At 41.6% G+C, this 22,147-nt stretch overlaps 1 protein-coding gene across 6 annotated transcripts; it reads left to right on the top strand.

Annotated features, from left to right (window-relative positions):
• The first annotated feature begins 98 nt into the window (after nucleotides 1-98).
• LOC105474068 (ATP23 metallopeptidase and ATP synthase assembly factor homolog) lies at nucleotides 99-18,849 on the top strand. Of its 6 annotated transcripts, XM_024790453.2 has the most exons (7): nucleotides 4,856-4,991; nucleotides 5,083-5,191; nucleotides 9,288-9,333; nucleotides 10,352-10,433; nucleotides 13,504-13,641; nucleotides 15,317-15,400; nucleotides 18,398-18,849. In XM_024790453.2, exons 3-7 carry the CDS (start codon nucleotides 9,317-9,319, stop codon nucleotides 18,599-18,601), a joined length of 525 nt encoding a protein of 174 aa, XP_024646221.1. In that variant the 5' UTR covers nucleotides 4,856-4,991; nucleotides 5,083-5,191; nucleotides 9,288-9,316; the 3' UTR covers nucleotides 18,602-18,849. The 6 variants fall into 6 exon arrangements, with proteins under 6 accessions (XP_070927634.1, XP_011726677.1, XP_024646221.1 ...); XM_071071533.1 differs by lacking the exons at nucleotides 4,856-4,991; nucleotides 5,083-5,191 and adding an exon at nucleotides 99-116; XM_011728375.2 differs by having other exon boundaries at nucleotides 4,845-5,191.
• Nucleotides 18,850-22,147: the final 3,298 nt, after the last annotated feature.

Below are 22,147 nucleotides of genomic sequence, written 5' to 3'. Positions count from 1 at the left end.
TTATATTTTTCAAGTGATATTTGTGACCTGAATGTTTTCTCCCTCTGGCCTCTCCACTTTTTAATAGGTATGACAAAAATGGCCCGATTTATATGATCAACTTTCACAGCTGAAAGGTGGTAAACTCTTTACAATTATATGTAATTTATTTTTTACTGTGATAGATTTATAAAATTGTAAATAATTTAGTTCCCATGAAAAAGCAATTATTTTTGCTTTAGAAAATGAAGGCTGAAAAAACCCCCAAAACACAAAACCTCCAAATCCTACCCATTTAAAGACAACCAGTGTGAATACTTTGTAGGAATCTTCCAGACCCTTTCTATGAATTATAGTAAGTACAAATTCAAAATGGAATCATACTGTATATGCTACTTTGGAACTTAAAAAACTTTTTTTTTTTTCCAGACAAAGTTTCACTGTGTTGCCCAGGCTGGAGTGTAGTGGCCTGATCTTGGCTTACAGCAGCCTCTCTGCCTCCTGGGCTCAAGCAATTCTCCTGCCTCACTCTCCTGAGTAGCTGGGATTATAGGCGGTGCCACCACACTCAGCTAATTTTTCTATTTTTAGTAGAGATGAGGTTTCACCATGTTGGTCAGGCTAGTCTCAAACTCCTGATCCCAAGTGATCTGCCCGCTTCAGTCTCCCAAAGTGCTGGGATTACAGGCATGAGCCACCTGTGCCCGGCCTGAAATTTTTTTTTTTTTTTTTTTTTTTTCCCCGAGCTGCTGTCTCGCTCTGTCGCCCAGGCTGGAGTGCAGTGGCACAATCCCAGCTCACTGAGGCAGGAGAATCACTTGAACCTGGGAGGCGGAGGTTGCAGTGAGCCGGGATGGCGCCACTGCACTCCAGCCTGGGCAACAGAGCAAGACTCCGGTTCCAAAAAACCCAAAAAATTTTAATGAACATATTTTGTTTAAAAGAGACACTTAACGTGGTCATATATGTTCCATTATACCTCTTGTTGGATATTTAAACAATTGATGTCTTCCCCCACTCCTTTTTTTTTTTTTTTTTTTGAGGAGGAGGAGGTGTCTTGCTGTATCACACAGGCTGGTCTTGAACTTCTGGGCTCAGGCAGTCCTCCTGCCTCAGCCTCCCAAATAGCTATGATTACATGCCACTGGCCTGGCCATTTTTGCTCTCAATTAGTGCTACAATGGAGAAATGAAAATCCTTATAGCTAAATCTTTGCCCTTGCTCTAATTTCTTTGTGGTAATTCTTTTTCTTTTTAAAACTCATTTGTATTTGCACTTCATTATCTCTTCCTTAATGCCTTTTTATTCCATACTTTATACTGTATACAGATGAAGTTACACATGACATCCAAAGCCCACTTTATTTTTTAAAGTTGATTTTTCTGATTATAAAGGTAATATATGCTTATTGAGGAACATTAGAAAATTTCAGAAGAATGTAACGAGAAAATTCCAATACCTAGACCGCCATTGATACTGTGATATGATTTTTTTCCCTCTGTTTCTTCAACAATCAGTATTGAAAGAGTGTTAGCTGATTTAGTAAGGAAATGTTGCAGCTTTTGGTTTGTACTTTTTTACTTATTCCTGTAGCTGAAGGGTGTTGCAAATAGTATCCAGAAATAAAGCCACATACCTACAACCAACTGATCTTAGACAATGACAACAAAAATAAATAATGAGAAAAAGACACTCTTTAATAAATGGTGCTAGACAAAGTGGATAGACATGCAGAGGAAGAAATTGGACCGCTTTCTTTCACCATATACCAAACTTAACTCAAAATGGATTAGAGTTAAATTTAAGACCTGAAACAATAAAAACCCTAGAAGGAAACCTAGGAAAAAGTCTTGTGGACACTGACCTAGGCAAAGAATTTATGAGCAAGTCTTCAAAAGCAATGCAACAAAAACAAAAACAGACAAATGAGTTTCATTGTGCTAAAAAGCTTCTGCATAGTAAGATAAATAAATAATCAAATAACCTACAGAATGGACGAACATATTTACAAACTATGCATTCAACAAAGGACTAATATCCAGAATCTACAAGGAACTCAACCAGAAAAAACCAAATAATCCTATTCAAAAGTAGGCAAAGGACAGGAATAGACATTTCTCAAAAGAAGACATACAAGTGGCTAATAAACATGATAAAATTCTCAGCATCACTAATCATCAGAGAAATGCAGATTAAAACCACGGTGAGATACCATCTCGCACCAGTCTGAATGACTATTATTAAAAAGTCAAAAAAACCTGATATTGATGAGAATTCAGAAAAAAGGGATTGCTTATACACTGTTGGTGGGAATGTAAATTAGTACAACCTCTGTGGAAACTCGTATGGAGATTTCTCAACTAAAAATAGAACTACCATTTGACCCACCCAGCAATCTCACTACTGACTACCCAAGGGAAAACAAATTATCACTGGGTGTGGTGGCTCGTGCTTGTAATCCTAGAGCTTTGGGAGGCTGAGGCAGGAGGATCACTTGATGACAGGAGTTTGAGACCAGCCTGAGCAATATAGCAAAAAACCTCCATCTCTGCAAAAAATTAAAAAGTTAACCAGACATGATGGTGCATGCCAGTGGTTCTAGCTACTCGAGAGACTGAGGTGGTAGGGTTGCTTGAGCCCAAGAGTTCAAGGCTGTGGTGAGCTATGATTACACCACTGCACACCAGCCTGGGTGACAGAGCAAGAACCTGTCTCTGAAAAAGAAAAAAAAAAAAAAAAAAAAAAAGAAATTGTATGACAAAAAGACAAAGACATAGAACCAACCATCAACCTAAGTGTCCACCAACAGATGGTTAAATAAAATGTGGTATGCATACACCGTGGAATACTATGCAGCCATAAAAATAATGAAATGTATTTTGCAGCAACATGGATGGAGCTGGGGGCCATTATCCTAAGTGAAATAACTCAGAAGCAGAAAATCAAATACCACATGTTCTCACTTATAAGTGGAAGCTAAAGATTGGGTGCACGTGGACATACAGAGGGGAATAATAGACACTGGGGATTCCAAAAGTGGGGAGAGTGGGAGGGAAAGGGTGAGGGTTGAAAAACTAACTATTGGTTACAATGTTGACTGTTTGGGTGATGGGTACACTAGAAGCCCAGACCTCACCACTACATAATATATCTGAATAATAAACCTACACATAAACCACCTGAATCTATGTATAAAAAAAGAAACCATGAAAAAAAAATCCAAATAGTATTTCAAATGTGTGTAGGCTATGGTCCATTTCTAGGCATATCTAGCCTTCCTTCAGTATTCCACACTAATCACACTGAATTGTAATGGCTTAGTTTTCCATATGTGTATGTTTTAGTTCTATAACTGGATTGAAAGCTAGTTGTGTGGTCCTAGATAAATTATTGAATTTTGCTGAGCCCACTTTCTTTATCTGCAAATTAGAGATAATACTTTGCAGGGTTGTAGTGAGGATTAGAAATAATGTATCCAAGGTGAGTTTAATTAAAAAGTAGTTACTTTGTTTTTGACTTCTGGCTTTAGCAGTCTATGTACATAGGAGGTGTTTGTATTTTTATAATATTCCAAATGAATGACTATACTAGCATCCCACCCAGTTTAGATATTTACTGAGCATATATGACACATAAAGCACTGTTCATAACTGTAAAGGCCTGGTGAGCCTATATTATTCAGATATGTTTCTTACATAAACCACATGCTGCTTTTCATCTTTAGCAATTTTCTTAGTCATCTGTTTCCTCAGTCTCTTAACACCTTGCCTGACCCATTAGTAGGTGCTGAATAAATGTGTGAGCTGAGTGGAATAATTTAGTAGGAAAAGAGAAACACAAATTGGATAAAACCTGGCAGGCCACGATGAAAATGATTAACAGGTATAAAGTACTTTGTACATTGGGAGATCAGGAGACATTAATTTTGATTAAGGTATCTGGGAATGCCCTGTGGAGTAGGCAGATTTGACCTGGGCCCCAATAATAGGGGCTGAGGCAAGGAGCTTAAAGATGGAAATAACAATGTGAGTTAAGGCTGAGAGGTAGAAGTAAACACGGTGCGCTTTGTTATCAGGGAGTTATTGGTCGGGGGGAGTGCAGAAGAGTAGGGTAAGTGAATGGGTACAGATGGGAAGAAAAAATGTCGTTGATCCTACATTTTGAGGATTTTGATGTGACTCGTCACTCTTTATAGTTTTAAAATGTTTCTGAAAAATACTGCTTTCAATATGGCCTGAGACATCCTTGGGCTGAGTGGATCTGAGGGATGGCAGGGGTCGGGAAAGTGGCGGGCCAGCGATGACAACTAGCCTGTCCCTGAAGAAGGCCGGGAGTGGCAGGATGGCCGAGACCTTCGGCGGCACAAGAGCACTTAGTGGCCAATGTTTGCCCCGAGGTGAGGAAGGAGTGTCTGCGAGGAGGCGGGACATCCTTAGCAGCTCAGCAGGCAGCAGGAAGCGGCAGAACAACGCTTGTAAAGGCCTGTCACCCACACTGGGTGGGCAGCAGCGAAATCCTCGGCAGCCCGGGTGTTGCCTTTGAGGGAAGTCGCAAGACGCAGCTCCGCCCAACAGCATCTGTCCCCGCGCCCCTCTCCCCGCCCCTCCCCCTACCCCCTCGCCCCGCCCCTCCCCCTCCCCCCTCTCCCCGCCCCTCCCCCTCCCCCCTCTCCCCGCCCCTCCCCCTCCCCCCTCTCCCCGCCCCCTCTCCCCGCCCCTCCCCCCACCCCCTCTCCCCGCCCCTCGCCCCTCTCCCCGCCCCTCGCCCCTCTCCCCGCCCCTCGCCCCTCTCCCCGCCCCTCGCCCCTCTCCCCGCCCCTCGCCACTCGCCACTCGCCCTGTGCCCCGTGCTCCCGGTCTGGTTCAAAGCTCTCTCCCGCCTAACGTCTTCAGCCCAGCCTGGCTGCCCTTCTTCCCTGCGGAGGGAGGGCCTGGGCGGTCGGGTTGGCGGGAGGGAGGTTACCTTTCCCGGTCTCGCTCCGGCCGCCCGAGCCGCAGAGAAGCAGCGGCGAGGTCTGCGGGCAGCATGGCGGGAGCTCCGTACGAGCGCGGGAGGGGCCCCGCGGCAGGGGAGCAGCTGCAGCAGCAACACGTCTCTTGCCAGGTCTTCCCCGAGCGTGTGGCCCAGGGGAATCCCCAGCAAGGGTTCTTCTCCAGCTTCTTCACCAGCAACCAGAAGTGCCAGCTTAGGCTCCTGAAGACGCTGGAGACAAGTAGGAGCCATGACCTGGAGGCTGGGGTTCGGCCGAATGGGTCTGAGACCGGGTGGGCGAGGAAGGGCCTGGGCAACACCTGGCCAGCGGCTGCAGTTTCAGCCTCGGGGCTGAGTGAACCAGATTCAGCACAGAGTGTAGGCAGACAGGGCATCATGGGGGCTGGGTTGGGCGCCTGGGGCTCAGTTTTCCCACCAGAGGAGGCGCTGAGACCCTTTTCGTCGCTGTTTTTGGCTTGGGGAATGAGTTTGTCTGCCCTTTTTTGTCACTCACTGTTGTGACACATCCTCCGATTTCTTACATAAGTTATGCAGCCACATTGTGACTTCAGTGTAAGGGTGAGGCCGAGTTTTAAAGAGCCAACGAGGTTAATTAAGGCATACAAAGTCTGTAAAAATGTAATTAAAACATACAAAGGCTGTAAAAATGTAAAAATAGTTTTGCAAACCTATCCTTCCTTGGAAGGGGTTCTTAGCCTTCATGCATGAATGGGCTTCAGAGCGTAGAAATCCCTGAAATGGTCTGTGAAATCGTGCGTGTGTGTGTGTGTGTGTGTATGTGCCTAAGTGCATTTCTTTTTCTTTCTTTTTTTTTTTCGAGACGGAGTCTTGCTCTGTCGCCCAGGCTGGAGTGCAGTGGCGCGATCTCGGCTCACTGCAAGCTCCGCCTCCCAGGTTCACGCCATTCTCCTGCCTCAGCCTCCTGAGTAGCTGGGACTACAGGAGCTCGCCACCACGCCCTGCTAATTTTTTGTATTTTTAGTAGAGCCGGGGTTTCACCGTGTTAGCCAAGATGATCTCGATCTCCTGACCTCGTGATCCATCCGCCTTGGCCTCCCAAAGTGCGGGATTACAGGCGTGAGTCACTGCGACCAGCCCTAAGTACATTTTTTTTTGTGGGAGAGAGAGTTTATAGCTTCATTATATTCTCAAAGAGGCCAACGACCACACAGAGGTTAAGAACTGCTGTGGGTTAAACAGGAACACAACTGCCCATTGACAAATTTCTCTCCAGTAGCAGAGACATTGCACTAGAGAAGATTTCTTAATTCCTTTACATTGACATAGACTTAGTGTACTTTCAGATACATTTGGAAAATTAGTCTTAAACGTACTTGTCCCAAAGCAAGGTTACTATTTTATAGTTGGTCAGTCACAGTTCAAAAGTCAACCACGGAAAGATTTTCCAACCTTCTTGGGATTACCTGCTTGTAGAGACTCAGGGAGGTAGGAGGGGGAAGGGGAGGCCAGGGTAAAAGGGGAGAGAATGATGATATTGTATTTACTATACAAATATGTATTGAGTGCCTCCCAGGTTTTGGTGGGGGAAGTAGAAAGATAGCACCTTGCCTGGAAGGTGCTTCAAAGTGGAATAGAGTGGAAGGAGTGTGGGTTGCAGAGTTAGATGTGGGTTCAAATGCGGATCCCTTTCCTCAGATGTGGAAGAGTGACTTCTCTGATCCTCATTATTCTTATTGTAAAAAAAGAGAAGGGGAAAAATACCTCTTTTAGGGTTGTTGTGAAAAATAGATTTTATGGGGCTGGGTACGGTGGCTCATGCCTGTAATCTCAGCACTTTGGGGAGCCAAGGCAGGGGGATCGCTTGAACTCAGATGTTTAAGACCAGCCTGGGCAATATAGGGAGACCCTGTCTCTACAACAAATAAAAAAATTAGCTGATGTGGTGGCTCGTGCCTGTAGTCCCAGCTATTTAGGAGGCTGAGGCAGGAGATTTGCTTGAACCCAGGAGGCTGAGGCTGCAGTGAGCTATGATTGCATCACTGCACTCCAACCTGGGCAACAGAGCAAGACCCTGTCTAAAAAAAAAAAGTATTGATTTTATGAATGTAAAGTACCAGCATATCAGGAGCTGAGCTGAATAAATGGTAGCTGTTTTTATAGTGGAAGGGCCACACAGTGGAGGAAGAGTAGAAATAGATAGGATGTGAGGAAGGTGGGGTGCTGAACATGAGCCCCAGTAGGAATCAATGGACCTCAATCTTCCAAGGGCAGGGTGGCTGGGAGGGCCTGTTGGTGGTATTAAAGTGTCAACCTGCAGCTTTAAAATCCTGTCCCTGCGTGGGGCATGGTGGCGGAAACCAGTCCTCATGGGAGACTTTTTTTTTTTTTTTCACCAAAACAATTTTATTCTAAATATTGCTGCAGGTCCTTTTTGAAGTACTAAACCAAGGTGCTGCCTGCATTTGTTTTTTTTTTTTTTTTTAAGTATGAGGACTATAGACTTTTGAAATTGTTTTAACTTTGTAAAATTCTCCTAGTTGCATGAATAATAATGTGCTTAATATGGTACCTGCTACCTGGTATTCACTCAATTAATAATACTTATTGTTAACAATAATTATTCTACTGTGAACACTCTTGCAAGGGGCAGGTTGGTAAAGCAGTAACCTATACCTGACTTTCTCATCTCACATTTCTTTCGCCTATTTTTGTCTTCAACCTTTTTTTTAAACATTAGTTTCTTTTTCACTTTTTTTTGGGTTACGTCATATAATTGGCTGTGCATTTATACTCTCAGACAAGATGCCTATGGGAAAAGTTAATATCAGAGGCATTTGGGTTCCTTGTACTTTCCTGTAGTAGTCACGGGCCCATAGAGTCTTAGATGTGGAAGGGCCCTGAGGAATCGTCTAGGCCTCCCTGTCCCCTTACAAGGAAACCTCTGTGCCATTGCTGGCCAGATACTCCACAGACCTCTACTGGAACACAGTTACCTGTTCCCTGAGGCTCTTTCAATCTACTGTCTATTGTTTCACCAGCTTTAATTGTTGGAGAAAAATCCTTTCTCTTACTGAGCTGGAATCTGCTGCGTGTAACTTCCATACTTTGGTCCTTGTTCTGCCCTTTGAAGAAATATTAACTGAATCTAGTCCCACATGGCACCCCTTCAATACTTGAAGCTACTGTGGTCCTAGTTAAGTCTTCTGTCTCCTTTCCAATCCCCTAAATCCTTTCTTGCTTCTTACTGGGAAGTAGTCCTGTAGTACCCTAGTCACTATCCCCTGTGGAAGAGCTTCAGTGGCAGGTCCCGTTTAGAACGTGGTAGTACTCAGCATGGGACATGGTGTTGCCAGTATGGTCTGACCAGGACAGAACAGTGTGGCTACTGGCTTCCCCAAATCTAGGTACTGTGCTGTTGTTCACTTTTTTTTTTTTTTTTTTTTTGAGACGGAGTCTTGCTCTGTCGCCCAGGCTGGAGTGCAGTGGTGTGATCTGGGCTCACCGCAAGCTCCATCTCCCGGGTTCACACCATTCTTCTGCCTCAGCCTCCTGAGTAGCTGGGACTACAGGCGCCCGCCACCACGCCCGGCTAATTTTTTGTATTTTGGTAGAGACAGGGTTTCACTGTGTTAGCCAGGATGGTCTCAATCTCCTGACCTCGTGATCCGCCTGCCTCGGCCTTGCAAAGTGCTGGGATTACAGGCGTGAGCCACCGCGCCCAGCACTGTTGTTCACTTCTAAGGAATGTGGCCGTAGATTCCCTCAGTCTTTTGGTATATATCGTAATACAACGTGTTTGATCATTTAACTAAACATGAACTTTAAAAGCATAGTTGATACTGTCTAAGATGCTTAGTAGTACCATCTTTGTATTTGTGTTAGTGTTTTTTTTCAGTACAAACTTGCTTTGATGTTAATTTAAACTTGGCCTCTCATGTCAATTTTTACCAATTTTAAGATAAGATTACTTTTTTTTGAGACAGTCACTCTATCTTCCAGGCAGGAGTGCAGTGGTGTGATCTCAGCTCACTGTAACGTCTGTCTCCCTGGTTCAAGCGATTCTCATGCCTCAGCTTCCCAAGTAGCTGAGACTACAGGCATGTGCCACCATGCCCAGCTAATTTTTGTATTTTTAGTAGAGATGGGGTTTTGCCATGTTGGTCAGGCTGGGCTTGAACTCCTGGCCTCAAATGATCCACCTGCCTCAACCTCCTAAAGTGCTGGGATTACAGGCATGAGCCACTGCATCTGGCCTGTGAGTTACTTTTTGATAATATCTTACACTGCTATTTGGGTAGTTTAATTGGTGCTACTTTTCCAGTTAGCTTACTTAATTAAATCAATATCTTTTTTAGATCCGTATGTCAAACTTCTGCTTGATGCTATGAAACACTCAGGTTGGTAAGTAACTCTTTTTGAACTGCCGCTCTGAGATCTGGCTGCTGAAAACAAAAACCAAGTTCTCTTCTTAAGAGAACTGCTTAGGATTTCTCTGAGGTCACGAAGTCTTTTCCATAGGGTAAATAGAGGTAATTGGCTGCATTGTTTCCAGGCAGGCCTTGTTCTCTTTGGACATCTTCTGCCCTAACTAATGTTCTTTTTTTTTTTTTGAGACAGAGTCTCGCTCTTGTTGTCCAGGCGGGAGTGGGCAGTGGCGCTGTCTTGGCTCACTGCAACCTCCCTCTCCCAGGTTCAAGCAATTCTTCTGCCTCAGCCTCCCGAGTGGCTGGGTTTACAGGCGCACATCACCATGCCCGGCTAATTTTTGTATTTTTAGTAGAAATGGGGTCTCACCACATTGACCAGACTGGTCTCAAGCTCCTGTCCGCAAGTGATCCACCAACCTTGGCCTCCCAAAGTGCTGGGATTACAGGCGTGAGCCACTGCTCCAGCCCAGCTCATTTTCTAGCTCTTACCATTCACCTTGGGTGATTAGTAAAGACAGTACTCAAATTTTTCTTGTAAGTAATTACCAATCCTGGCCTTTCTGCTACACCAGCCTGAGCATTGTTTTTAATGGAAAAGAACTCTCAGCTTGTTATCTAGGAACCTTGCAGATGTTGTATAACTTTGAGGGGTTTAAAGGAAGTGACTTCTGACATCTAGTTCTTAACATTCTGGCCCAAGGGCAGGAACTCCAGCATACTGGCAATATGGCCATAATCAGTTGAACAAATGTTTTGTGGAATTATATCTATAGAATTTGAACTAGGATGCATTTTGCGTACAACCTCCTTATTTTACAGGTGAGATAACTGAGTCTTGAAGATGTTAAGTTTCTTTCCCAAGGTTTCCTATGTGTTAGTAGTAGAGGGGATTTACTGTATGGTGGAGGGTCTCTTGAGTCCTGGCCCAGAGCTGTTTGCCACATACACACTGTTTCTGGACATTGTCTCTTTAATCTGTTCTTGCCTTTTAGTGCTGTTAACAAAGATAGACACTTTTCTTGCGAAGACTGTAATGGAAATGTCAGTGGAGGTTTTGATGCTTCAACATCTCAGGTAGGCATTATTGCCAAATTGTTTCCTTCCCTTTAATCCTCTCTCTTGATATTTTTTGAGCATCTTCCACATGCTTGGCATTCTGTTTGGTAGACTTTGTGTAGGACTAAAAAAGTGAATTAGTTATCCTTACTCTAAGGAGTTTACTCTTAAAATCTCTTAAGGAGTTTATAACCTTACAGGAAAGATAAGACATGAACACAGATAATTATAAAATGAGGCAGGCTAAACCATTTTAGATGGGCTTGGTTACCACAGTGGGACAGTGATGTGATTGATTGAAAGATGCCAGCAGATTCAACTAGAGGATATAAAGCCTCCTTAGGGGCAGAGCAGGGGCAGCATGAGCAAAAGTGCATGCTAGGAAACTGCATGGCATGTGTAGGGAATGGCATATTGTCTAGTTTATCTCGAGGGGAGGAACACGTGGGGAATAAGGGAAAATAGGATTGGAAAGAAATGTAAGCCATATTTTGGGAGGCCTTGAATGCTAAACAAAAGGGTTTTACCTTTACATGGTGAGAAGTGATACTGCCTGTGAAAATCTTTCATTAGGGGAGTTTTCTTATCTGTACAGTATGGACAATGATTTTATGAAATGATTATTTTATGGAATGATTATGAGAATTAAATGAGATATTTCTTATAGAGTTGCTTATCTTAGTACCTGGCCCATAGTAAGCATGCAATAAATTTTATTATTAGTTTTAAGTCATCAGAGGGTTTCGACAGAGTCTTGGAGGTGGTAGATAATGTCATGTGATGAGGGTAAATGATGGTGTTATAAGTAACTGTTTCCCACCTGAATGTATAATTCATATTTAACTACACTTAACTGTTTCCTGCTGGATAATTTTATATGTATTTAGGTTATTTATAGCATTTTTACAGTAATCATGGGAAGTGGCAATATAGAACAAGGGTAAGAAGTTTAGATTTTGGAGTCAGACTTGAGTTCAAATCTTAGTTTCCCTGCTTATTATCCGTGGGGCTTGGGCAAGTATTTTTCTTCTTCTCAGTTTCCTCATTTGTAAACTGGTAGTCACAATACCTATAGCTCTCAAAATGGCTCTGCATAAGTTCACCCCCTTCCCGGTCCCCCCAGGGTTAAATAGAGTGCACATCTTGAACTTTCATCCTAATTCTCAGCAGTGTTGAACACAGTTGGGCACCGTCTCCTTTTATTTTGTTATTATTATTATTTTTAATTATTATTATTTTTGAGACAGAGTCTCACTCTGTCGCCCAGGCTGGAATGCAGTGACGCAATATGGGCTCACTGCAACCTCCGCCTCCTGGGTTCAAGTGATTCTCCTGCCTCAGCCTCCTGAGTAGCTGGGATTGCAGGCATGTGCCACCACGCCCAGCTAATTTTTGTATTTTTGGTAGAGACAGGGTTTCGCCATATTGGCCAGCCTGGTCTTGAACCCCTAACCTCAGGTGATTCCCCCACCTTGGCCTCCCAAACTGCTAGGATTATAGGTGTGAGCCACCATGCCTGGCCTTTTTTTTTAAGTGAAAATTTTTATTATGAAGTATCTCATTCATACAGAAGAGTAAAAAACCTGTATGTCCGCTTTCAGTAATAATAAAGTGCACACCTACGTAACCGCCACCCAGACTAAAGAAAAAGAACATTACTAGGACTTCAGAAACCTGTGTGGTCCTCTTGAATCAGGTCCTTTTCCCTTCCTTAACCTGATTTTTGTAGTAACCATTCCCTGCTTTTCTGAATGACTTTACCATCTACATATACAGTCCAACAGTGTGTTATTTAGTTGACTGCTTTTGAGCTTCATACATGATATACTTTGAGTTTTATGTAGTATTTTGTAGTATTATGAAATTGTGTAGTAGATAGTCTCCAACTTACTTCCCACGTTCAACATTAGTGAGATTCTTTCTTGTCATTGTGTGTACCTCTCTGGTTTATTCAGTTTCCCTGTTATATAGTATTTATGCTGTTGTGTGTTTGTACTACAGTTTACTTTAATATTGATTGTTTCCAACTTTATTATTATGAACAATGCTGCTATAAATATTCTTGACCTTCACTAGTGGTACACATTGCAAGAGTTTCTCTAAGTATATGCTCAAGAGCAGAATTACTGGGTCTTATAGTTTGTGTACACTTGACTTCAGCTGTTAATGCCAAACACTTTCTTTGGTTTCTAGTATGCAGCATTCTTCTGGTTGCTCCTTTGCTAGCTTACTTTCCTCTGCCAGCATTTAAATGTTGAAGTCCCTCAATCCTTGGTCATAGAGCCCCTTCTTTTCTTACTCTGTACTCTGCCAAGGAGGTCTCATCAGTTTTCTGGGGTCAAAGTTCATTTTTAAGAACTCCACATTCCATATATGCAAGTGCCCATTTAACATCTCTACTTGAGCATCTTTTTATTTATTTATTTATTTATTTTTATTTTTAGTGAAAATAAATTTTTTTGGGGACAGGGTCTTGCTCTGTTGCCTAGGCTGGAGTGCAGTGGCGCAATCATGGCTTACTACAGCCTTGAACTCCTGGGCTCAAGCGATCCTCCCATCTCAGCCTCCTGAGTAGTTGGGACTACAGGTATGCATCACTGGATCCAGCTAACTTTTAAAATTTTTTGTAGAGATGAGGCCTCATTATGTTGCCCAGGCTGGTCTTAAACTCCTGGCCTCAAATGATCCTTCTGCCTTAGCCTCCCAAAGTGCTGGGATTACAAGCGAGAGCCACGGTTCCCCGCCTACTTAAGTGTCTTGAAGACACTTTAGACTTGAAATGTGTGAGTCCAAATTCATGATTCCCCAGTGAGGATGGTGCATGAATACATCCTTAATCTACGTACTGCTATAGTCCAGAGAGAAGAGAAGGGAGAAGTTAGTCACTGGGCGAGGCAATTGGAGCATGTACACTTAGGACTGGGACTTGTCCCATGGGTAGATGTGCGGCCAGTGGAGAAGAGTGGGTAGAGATATTCCAGGCAGGTGAGCTTGTCGGGGAGAGGTGAGGTCATGTGGGAGAGAAGATCGAGTCTATGAAAGGAAATTTTAGAAATCACTGAACTTCTTTTATTTTGGTGTCTCCTAGATAGTTTTGTGCCAGAATAACATCCATAATCAGGCCCATATGAACAGAGTGGTCACCCACGAGCTCATTCATGCATTTGATCATTGTCGTGCCCATGTCGACTGGTTCACCAACATCAGACATTTGGCGTGCTCAGAGGTGAGTTTTATTGTATTTTTCTCCAGAACACTCTATGCTTGAATATTTTATTCAAGTGTAATTTATTTAAATGTATTCCTTTTCCTACTGTCATAGCTCTACCTTAGTCTTGAATTTCTGTTTTTAACTAACATTGAATACCATTTTTGATATACAGCTAGAGAAATTTAAACTATATTTTTAGAAGTCTGTTAACTATATCCTGTAAGTCCTAATAATAGTGATGACTGACTTTAATAAGCTATTAGTTTTTTCCTGTGGGATACATTTTATAATGTGAAAAAATAATAATTAACATTTACTGAGGGCTATATTCCAAACACTGTTCTGTTTGCACAGATTCTTATTTAATCTTCACAATAACCCACTGAGGTAGATATACTATTATTGTCCCTGTTTTATGTATGTGGAAAGTGAGACAGTTGTTTAGATTCCAAAGTTAGTAAGTGGCAGAGGCAGGATTACAACCAGTATTTTTAACTAGCTTGCCCAGCTGCCTTCCATAGAGTTCCTTGCTTGCTCTAGAGTAAAACATGCTCGTTTCAAAAATACAACATGAAAAGATATTTATTACTAAGCACGTTGGATTGCTCGGAATATGCTCCTAGAGAGAGCGTATTCTGCATATGCATATACTTGGGTGTCATTAATTGAAGAGTTGATTAAAATAATCTAAATCTCAAGCCTATACTTCATAACTTAGATTATTTTCCCTTTCTCTTGAAATTAATATGTAGCCCCCCTGCATCTAATTAGAATTCCAATTATTTGGAGAATAGACTGAAACCTGAGTTTTTAAATAGGTCTCTCTCTTGGGTGCTGTGAGAATTAATGCCTTGTAGCTAAAGTGTGTTAAGTACTTTGAGCTCCTCAGAGGAATGAGGCCATAATATTGTAGAAGGAACACGAAGTGGACCATTCTGTTAGCAATGAATTAGCAAAAATGTGGTCAGGCTGCCTGTAGAATCTATGTGGGTTGTTCTAAGACTTTTTCGTTCATTAAAGTATAGTAAATCTGAAAATATGTCCTAATTTCAGGCTGTCATGCTCATAGCATGACCGGTTTGGAATGTTCTTGATTCTTTGTATTTTGTATGGCTTCATTTTTCATAGGACAATCAAGTCCCTAGAGGAAGGTCCTGAACTTATACAGGTTTGAGGGAAGCTGCAAGAGAGATTCGGGCTAGGGTTGGGAGGGTCATATCCTCAAAGTGTCTCAGATATTAATGCATTCCATTTTAAGCTCACTTTGAAACTCAGTTTATTTCAAGAATGCTTTCTTGAAGTACTTTTTAGTAATTTCTACAAGTATTTGTATCTTATAGAGTGTGTAATTTAACTCTGAGGTCTAGCTCTCTGACCTTTGGTTCCAAAAAGAAATTAGTTCTGTCAGTAAAGCTACAGCATAAAGTTTAGAAAATTTCCTTTGGTAGGCGACTGAACTTTTCCCCATCTCTCCAGTGTATTTGGCATTGTCTAGCATAGCTCATAGATACTTGCTTTTGTCGTCAATAGAGTTTAAAAAGTCCTTTAAGAAGAAGTAGTACAAATACTCTTTTCTCAGACAAAGATGCTAATTTTATATTCTTTTCTAATTTTAAAAAATTGGTTGATATCATAAAGATATATAGAGCATGAGCGTTTATTTTCTTTTTGTCTGTCTTCTGTGTGATAGGTTCGAGCTGCTAACCTTAGTGGAGACTGCTCACTTGTCAATGAAATATTCAGGTTACATTTTGGATTGAAACAACACCACCAGGTAAAAGCTAACATGCAATCACTTCCCCTCCAGAGTGTTATGAGTGGAAATAATGAATAAAGAAATGAAAAGTACATTCAGTATTTGAAATTTGAAAGAACTTCCTATGTGAAAAGAATACAAAGTATGTGCCATTTAAACAAAGTAGATGGAATTTAGTTCTACTTTATAATTATGGGCAAGCTATGTGACTCAATGAGTGTGTGAGATATTTTAATAATGAAAGGAGGCCTGGCACAGTGGCTTGTGCCTCCCAGCACTTTGGGAGGCTGAGGCGGGCAGATCACAAGGTCAGGAGATCGAGACCAGAGTGGCCAACATGGTGAAACCCTGTGTCTACTAAACATACAAAAAAATTAGCTGGGCGTGGTGGCGCATGTCTATAGTCCCAGCTACTCTGGAGGCTGAGGCAGGAGAATCGCTTGAACCTGGGAGATGGAAGTTGCAGTGAGCCGAGGTCGTGCCACTGCACTCCAGCCTGGGCCACAGAGTGAGACTCCTTCTGAAAAAAAGAAAGAAAGGAGCTAAGATCTTGCACCTGGGATACTTTTCGATGAGGGTGGATAAGGAATGGAAGTGAAATCACAGCATGTCTTACTGTTATTCTAACAATTCTTGACTTCTGTTTTGAATCTACCATAGCATTCTGGAAACAAAAAATGTAATCCCTTTCAGAACAGAGAGTGCGTTGCTCCACAAGTTATGGCTATGTCTCAGTGTACCTGTAAAGGCTGTATAATGTGATAGAAAACCTTTGGCTTAGCACAGACTTGAGTATGATGAGCTTAGCTGAGAGGGATTTGTGTTAACAAAACAAAAAGAAAAAACAAAAGAGATAGCTATAAGGCAAGATTATCCTGCTGGAAAGGCTTTGAGATCTGTATTAGATGGATGTGGGGAAAGGAAGTATAGAACTCATGGATTGATAATGAATGTGAGCAGTTCTGCTCACAGCCACCCCGGGCCTCTGTCCACATTTAGGAGAAAGGGTGGTCAGTCATTTTCTACAGTAAAAGCCTGCTGAGCCAGTTTGTGAAGTATGTGAGCATCAGGATATCAGTTCCAACTAGATGAAAAAAGATACGCTAAGGACAACAGGAAGCCCTTGGTTTTCTGGAGAAGAGAGTAACTCAGCTCTGGGGTGGAGGGTGGAGTCACAGTGAGCTACTCAGAGAAACTGTGAACTGAGTGAATCGGAGCGAGAAGAAAAGCCTGCTGCCTGGAAAGGGTGATTACTTTGGACAGTGAGGTGTTCAGCCTGTGCCAGGTCAGCTTATTGATATGCCACTGACTTGTCTTGTGCTGCATGTTTTCTGTGCCCTTGAGTCCCTGCTTCTCTGGTGAATTCTGTGTGTTCTGACTGTCAGTGGAGAGGGGTGGAAGCAGGGTCCACATCAGCACACCCCTAGGGAAGAGGATAATGTGGTTAAAGCATGTGCTGGCATAGCTCATGGATATCTGCTCTTGTCAATAGAGTTTGAAAAATTCCTTAAAAAAAAAACTGTTACATATACTCTGTTTTTAGAAAAAGATGCTAATTTTTATATTCTTTTCCAATTAAAAAAATAAGTTGATATAATAAAGGAGTAGAGCGTGATTTTTTTTTTTTTATTCACCTTGTATCTTTGTGATAAGTTTGTGATGCACTCAGTCTTTGAAAGAGAAGTTTTCCTCTTTTTACCACTGGGTAGCAGCAGCAGAAAACAAATAGAAATAGCAATAGGACAGAAAATATGTGGAGGTAGTAGGAATGTGGCTGAGGGAGAAGAGTCTTAGAGAATGGAGTTCCTGCTTTTGTACAGCATGTGCCCAGGGAATAGAAACAGCAAGTACAGTTGCTGATTGTAAAATTACATAGTCATACCTTTATTTTAACAGAAATTTATTATGTCTAAAAAGAAGTAAATCTGTGGTCTACACTTGTGTCTCCTAACCCTGTAGCTTCAGGAGACAAATTTTTGTACCTTTTTTTCCCTGCAGGGGAGAAATTTCCTCTCTTTTTTAGCAATTGTTGTTTTGGCTTCATATGGTTCTTTTCTTCTTCCTTTATGCCTGGGGTTTATTTTTTAAAATCAGTGTTTGGTAAAATTCAGGTTGAGAAACACTAGATTCCAATGTGAGTATCTCCAGCTTGAGCACACTGACCAGGCCAAATGAAAAACTGGGAACATGCAGAGAAAACAGATGGTTGTCAGGATGCACAGCCATCCAAACCAGTGTTTGATTATTTTTAGGAAAAGGTCAAGTGCCATTCTTTTGAGTTTTAATTTGGGCCTGGGGAGAAATAAATGGATTAAAAGCTCTCCAAGAATTGGAATGGCAGGGCCTTATATTTCTTAAATATTTAAATTAGAGTATTGAGAAATTCTAGCCTATTACTATGAAACATTAGGTAAATTATTATCTTAGAAGTTTAATATCTGTGTAAAGAACAATCAGGAAAAAAAGTTGTTTAATTTCCACCCCCCTTAAAAAATTAAGGTACTTTCCAAGTTTGGGTGGATATGTGTATGGTTTTCTGTTGCCTCCAGAGAGGACTTACCCTTCTCAAAGGAAAAGTTATGTAGCATTGGTCAACTGAAAAGAAAGAGAGGTACAGAAGTGAAGTGTATTTTAAAGTTAATTAAATTTTATAAAAAAGTCACTCAGGACCTTATAGACTTTTTTTTTTTTTTTTTTTTTTTTTGGTGATTTTGCAAATTGGGAGATACTGTTTGGTAGACACTGCATAGAATTTCTGAGAATGACATCTGCTTATATTAGTGGGAAAGATGAGAAAATAGAGGTCTTACTTATGCCTAAATAATTTTAGGTTGAGCTAAAAATACTCCTTAAGTGTTAGGTATCTTTGTTCATTTTGTTTTCTTCTTTGGAATGATAGAAATTAGTAAAATAATGTGAGGAAATTAATTTTAATTCAGACATTAGATAAAATGTATTATTTTATGATTAAGTGTTTACATAAAATTAGAGCCTCATACTTTTCCTTCTTTTTAGACTTGTGTGCGAGACAGAGCCACTCTTTCTATCCTGGCTGTTAGGAATATCAGCAAAGAAGTAGCTAAAAAGGCTGTTGATGAAGTTTTTGAATCTTGTTTCAATGACCATGAACCTTTTGGAAGGATCCCACATAACAAGACTTATGCAAGATATGCTCATAGAGACTTTCAAAACCGTGATCGGTATTATTCAAATATATGAGCACAATGACATTTTATATTACGGAGCTTCCATCATCATGCAGAAAAAAAAAATTTGTTCTCAAGTGAACAAACATATAAAATGTAAACAATCCATTCAATCCAGATAAAACAGAAGATTGTGATTCTAGCATATTATCAGAAAAAGTAACTATGGCAAAAAATGAAACTGCTTTAAACTCCAAGGCAAAAATTGTATCTTTATAGCTAACCATTTAGTAAATAAATAAATTACATTTTTGTATTTTAGTGATTTGTTTTTATTACATGTGATTATTTTAAAATTTGATTAAGAAACCTGTGAAGTGTGCCCTTCCATGATGTTGATAGGTGACCACTATTGGTATTTATGTTAAATGTAAAGAAATGTGTACCGATCTCATTGTAGGACTCTTACCGAGCTGTTGTTATGATGAAAATTGGAAATAATTCATTCAGTGGTCGATGCTATCCTTTCCCTATTCCTCTTTTATCATATATGTAGGACCCGTATGGCCTAATTTTCTGGGGACAGTCCTGGTTAGATCTTTTTCTTTTTAATAAAGGCAGTGGTCAAATTTTAGCTCCAGATCGACTGCAAGAACAAACCAGCAATACCAAGAGGACCCACAGACCCTCTGAAGGAAGCAACGGCTCCTGCAGTACCCAGGAGACACCTCAAATACTGTGAATGCCCCAATTGCAGAAGTGGGAAAGGGAGACCCTCCTCTCCCAAGCACACCCCCCCCAGTGGAGAAACTGAAGGTCTGTTTGTGGGAGAAGTTTCCAACCTTACCTGGAGCTGAGTTAATTTAGAGAGCCGAGCGAAATACAGGGGGTAGAGGAAGCAGCAGAAAGGCCCAGGGAGCTCGCTGGGTCCCCAAGCAGCCCATTCCTGCCTGTCACCACAGGAATCCATTGTGGGGGCAGCCAGAGAAGCAGAGGGTAAAACTCCACACACAGAAGGAAATCTCTAGCTGGATTTTGTAACAATTTCAATGGGGCGAGAAGCCTCCTGGCCAGAACTTGGGAGAGGGCACAAATCCCGTGTGCAGAATCCACAGAGGGTAAGAACCAAGCTCGTTTCTTTCACAGCTGGGAAGCAGGTAGCCTGGGGCAAGTTTTCAAGCCTGTCTCACCCACCACCTGGAAACAGACTTGGGGCTGTGGTGGGGGGCATGGTGGGAGTGAGACTGGCCCTTCGGTTTGTGTGGGAGCTGGGTGATACTTGTGACTGCCAGCTTTCCCTCACTTCCCTGACAACCTGCATGACTCAGCAGAGGCAGCCATAATCCTCCTAGGTACATAACTCCAGTGACCTGGGAATCTCACTCTCATCCCCCACGACAGTCACAGCAAGACCTGCCCAAGAAGAGTCTGAGCTCAGACATATCTGTCCCTGCCCCGACCTGATGTTCCTTTCCTACCCACCCTGGTATCTGAACAAAAAGGGGATATAATCTTGGGAGTTCTAGGGCCCCGCTCACCACAAGTTCTTTTCCATACTACCACAACTGATGCTCTCTGGAAAGCTCCACCTCCTGGCAGGAGGCCAACCAGCAAAAAAATAGAGCATTCAACCACCAAAGCTAAGAAGCCTCACAGAGTCCATTGCACCCCCCTCCCACCTCCACTGCAACAGGTGCTGGTATCCACAGCCGAGAGACCCATAGACGGTTCACATCACAGGATTCTGTGCAGACAACCCCCAGTACCAGATTGGAGCTGGGTAGACTCACTGGGTGGCTAGACCCAGAAGAGAGAAAACAATCACAGCAGTTTGGCTCACAGGAAGCCACATCCATAGGAAAAGGGGGAGGGTACTACCTCAAGGGAATACCCTGTGGGACAAAAGAATCTGAACAACGGCCTTCAGCCCTAGACCTTCCCTTTGACAGAGCCTACCCAAATGAGAAGGAACCAGAAAACTAACCCTAGTAATATGAAAACAAAAGCTCTTTGACACCCACAAAAAAATCACACTAGTTCACCAGCAATGGATTCAAACCAAGAAGAAATCCCTGATTTACCTGAAAAAGAATTCAGGAGGTTAGTTATTAAGCTAATCAGGCAGGCACCAGGGAAAGGCAAAGCCCAATGCAAGGAAATCCAAAAAATGATACAAAAAGTGAAGGGAGAAATACTCGAGGAAATGGAGAGCTTAAAGAAAAAAAAAAAAAAATCAAGAAATTTTGGACACACTTTAAGAAATACAAAATGCTCTGGAAAGTCTCAGCAATAGAATTGAACAAATAGAAGGAAGAAATTCAGAGCTTGAAGACAAGGTCTTCAAATTAACCCAATCTAATAAAGACAAAGAAAAAAGAATAAGAAAATATGAACAAAGCTTCCAAGAAGTCTGGGATTATGTTGTGACCAAACCTAAGAATAATCAGTGTTCCTAAGAAGAGAGTTCAAAAAGCTTGGAAGACATATTTGGGGAAATAATCATGGAAAACTTCTCTGGCCTTGCGAGAGACCTAGACATCCAAATACAAGAAGCACAAAGAACACCTGGGAAATTCATCACAAAAAGATCATTGTTTAGGTACATTGTTGTTAGGTTATCCAAAGTTAAGATGAAGGAAAGAATCTTAAGAGCTGTGAGACAGAAGCACCGGGTAACCTATAAAGGAAAACCTATCAGATTAACAGCAGATTTCTCAGCAGAAACCCTACAAGCCAGAAGGGATTGGGGCCCTATCTTCAGCCTCCTCAAACAAAACAATTATCAGCCAAGGATTTCATATCCAGCGAAACTAAGCATCATATATGAAGGAAAGAGACAGTCTTTTTTCAGACAAACAAGTGCTGGGAGAATTCACCATTACCAAGCCACCACTACAAGAACGCTAAAAGGAGCTCTAAATCTTGAAACAAATCCTGGAAACACAACACATCAAAACAGAACCTCTTTAAAGCATAAATCACACAGGATCTATAAAATGAAAATACAAGTTAAAAAGCAAAAACAAAGAACAAAAAACCAAAATACACAGGCAACAAAGAGCATGATGAATGCAACGATACCTCACATTTCAATTATAATGTTGAATGTAAATGGCCTAAATGCTCCACCTAAAAGATATACAACCACAGAATTGATAAGAACTCACCAACCATCTACTGCCTTCAGGAGACTCACCTAACACGTAAAGACTCACATAAACTTAAAGTAAAGGGGTGGATAAAAGCATTTCATGCAAATAGACACCAAAAGTGAGCAGGATGGCTATTCTTACAACAGACAAAACAAACTTTAAAACAACAGCAGTTAAAAGAGACAAAGAGGGACATTTTATAATGGTAAAAGGCCTTGTCCAACAGGAAAATATTACTATCCTAAATATATATGCACCTAACACTGGAGCTTCCAAATTTCTAAAACAATTACTAATAGACCTAAGAAATAAGAGACAGCAACACAGTAAGAGTGGGGGACTTCAGTACTCCACTGACAGCACTAGACAGGTCATCAAGACAGAAAGTCAACAGAAGAAACAATGGATTTAAACTACAACTTGGAACAAATGGACTTAACAGATATGTACAGAACATTTCATGCAAC

Source organism: Macaca nemestrina, chromosome 10, assembly GCF_043159975.1.
Source record: "Macaca nemestrina isolate mMacNem1 chromosome 10, mMacNem.hap1, whole genome shotgun sequence".
Taxonomy (NCBI): domain Eukaryota; kingdom Metazoa; phylum Chordata; class Mammalia; order Primates; family Cercopithecidae; genus Macaca; species Macaca nemestrina.
Note: the sequence above shows the minus strand (reverse complement) of the source record. Positions and strands in the feature narration are given on the sequence as shown.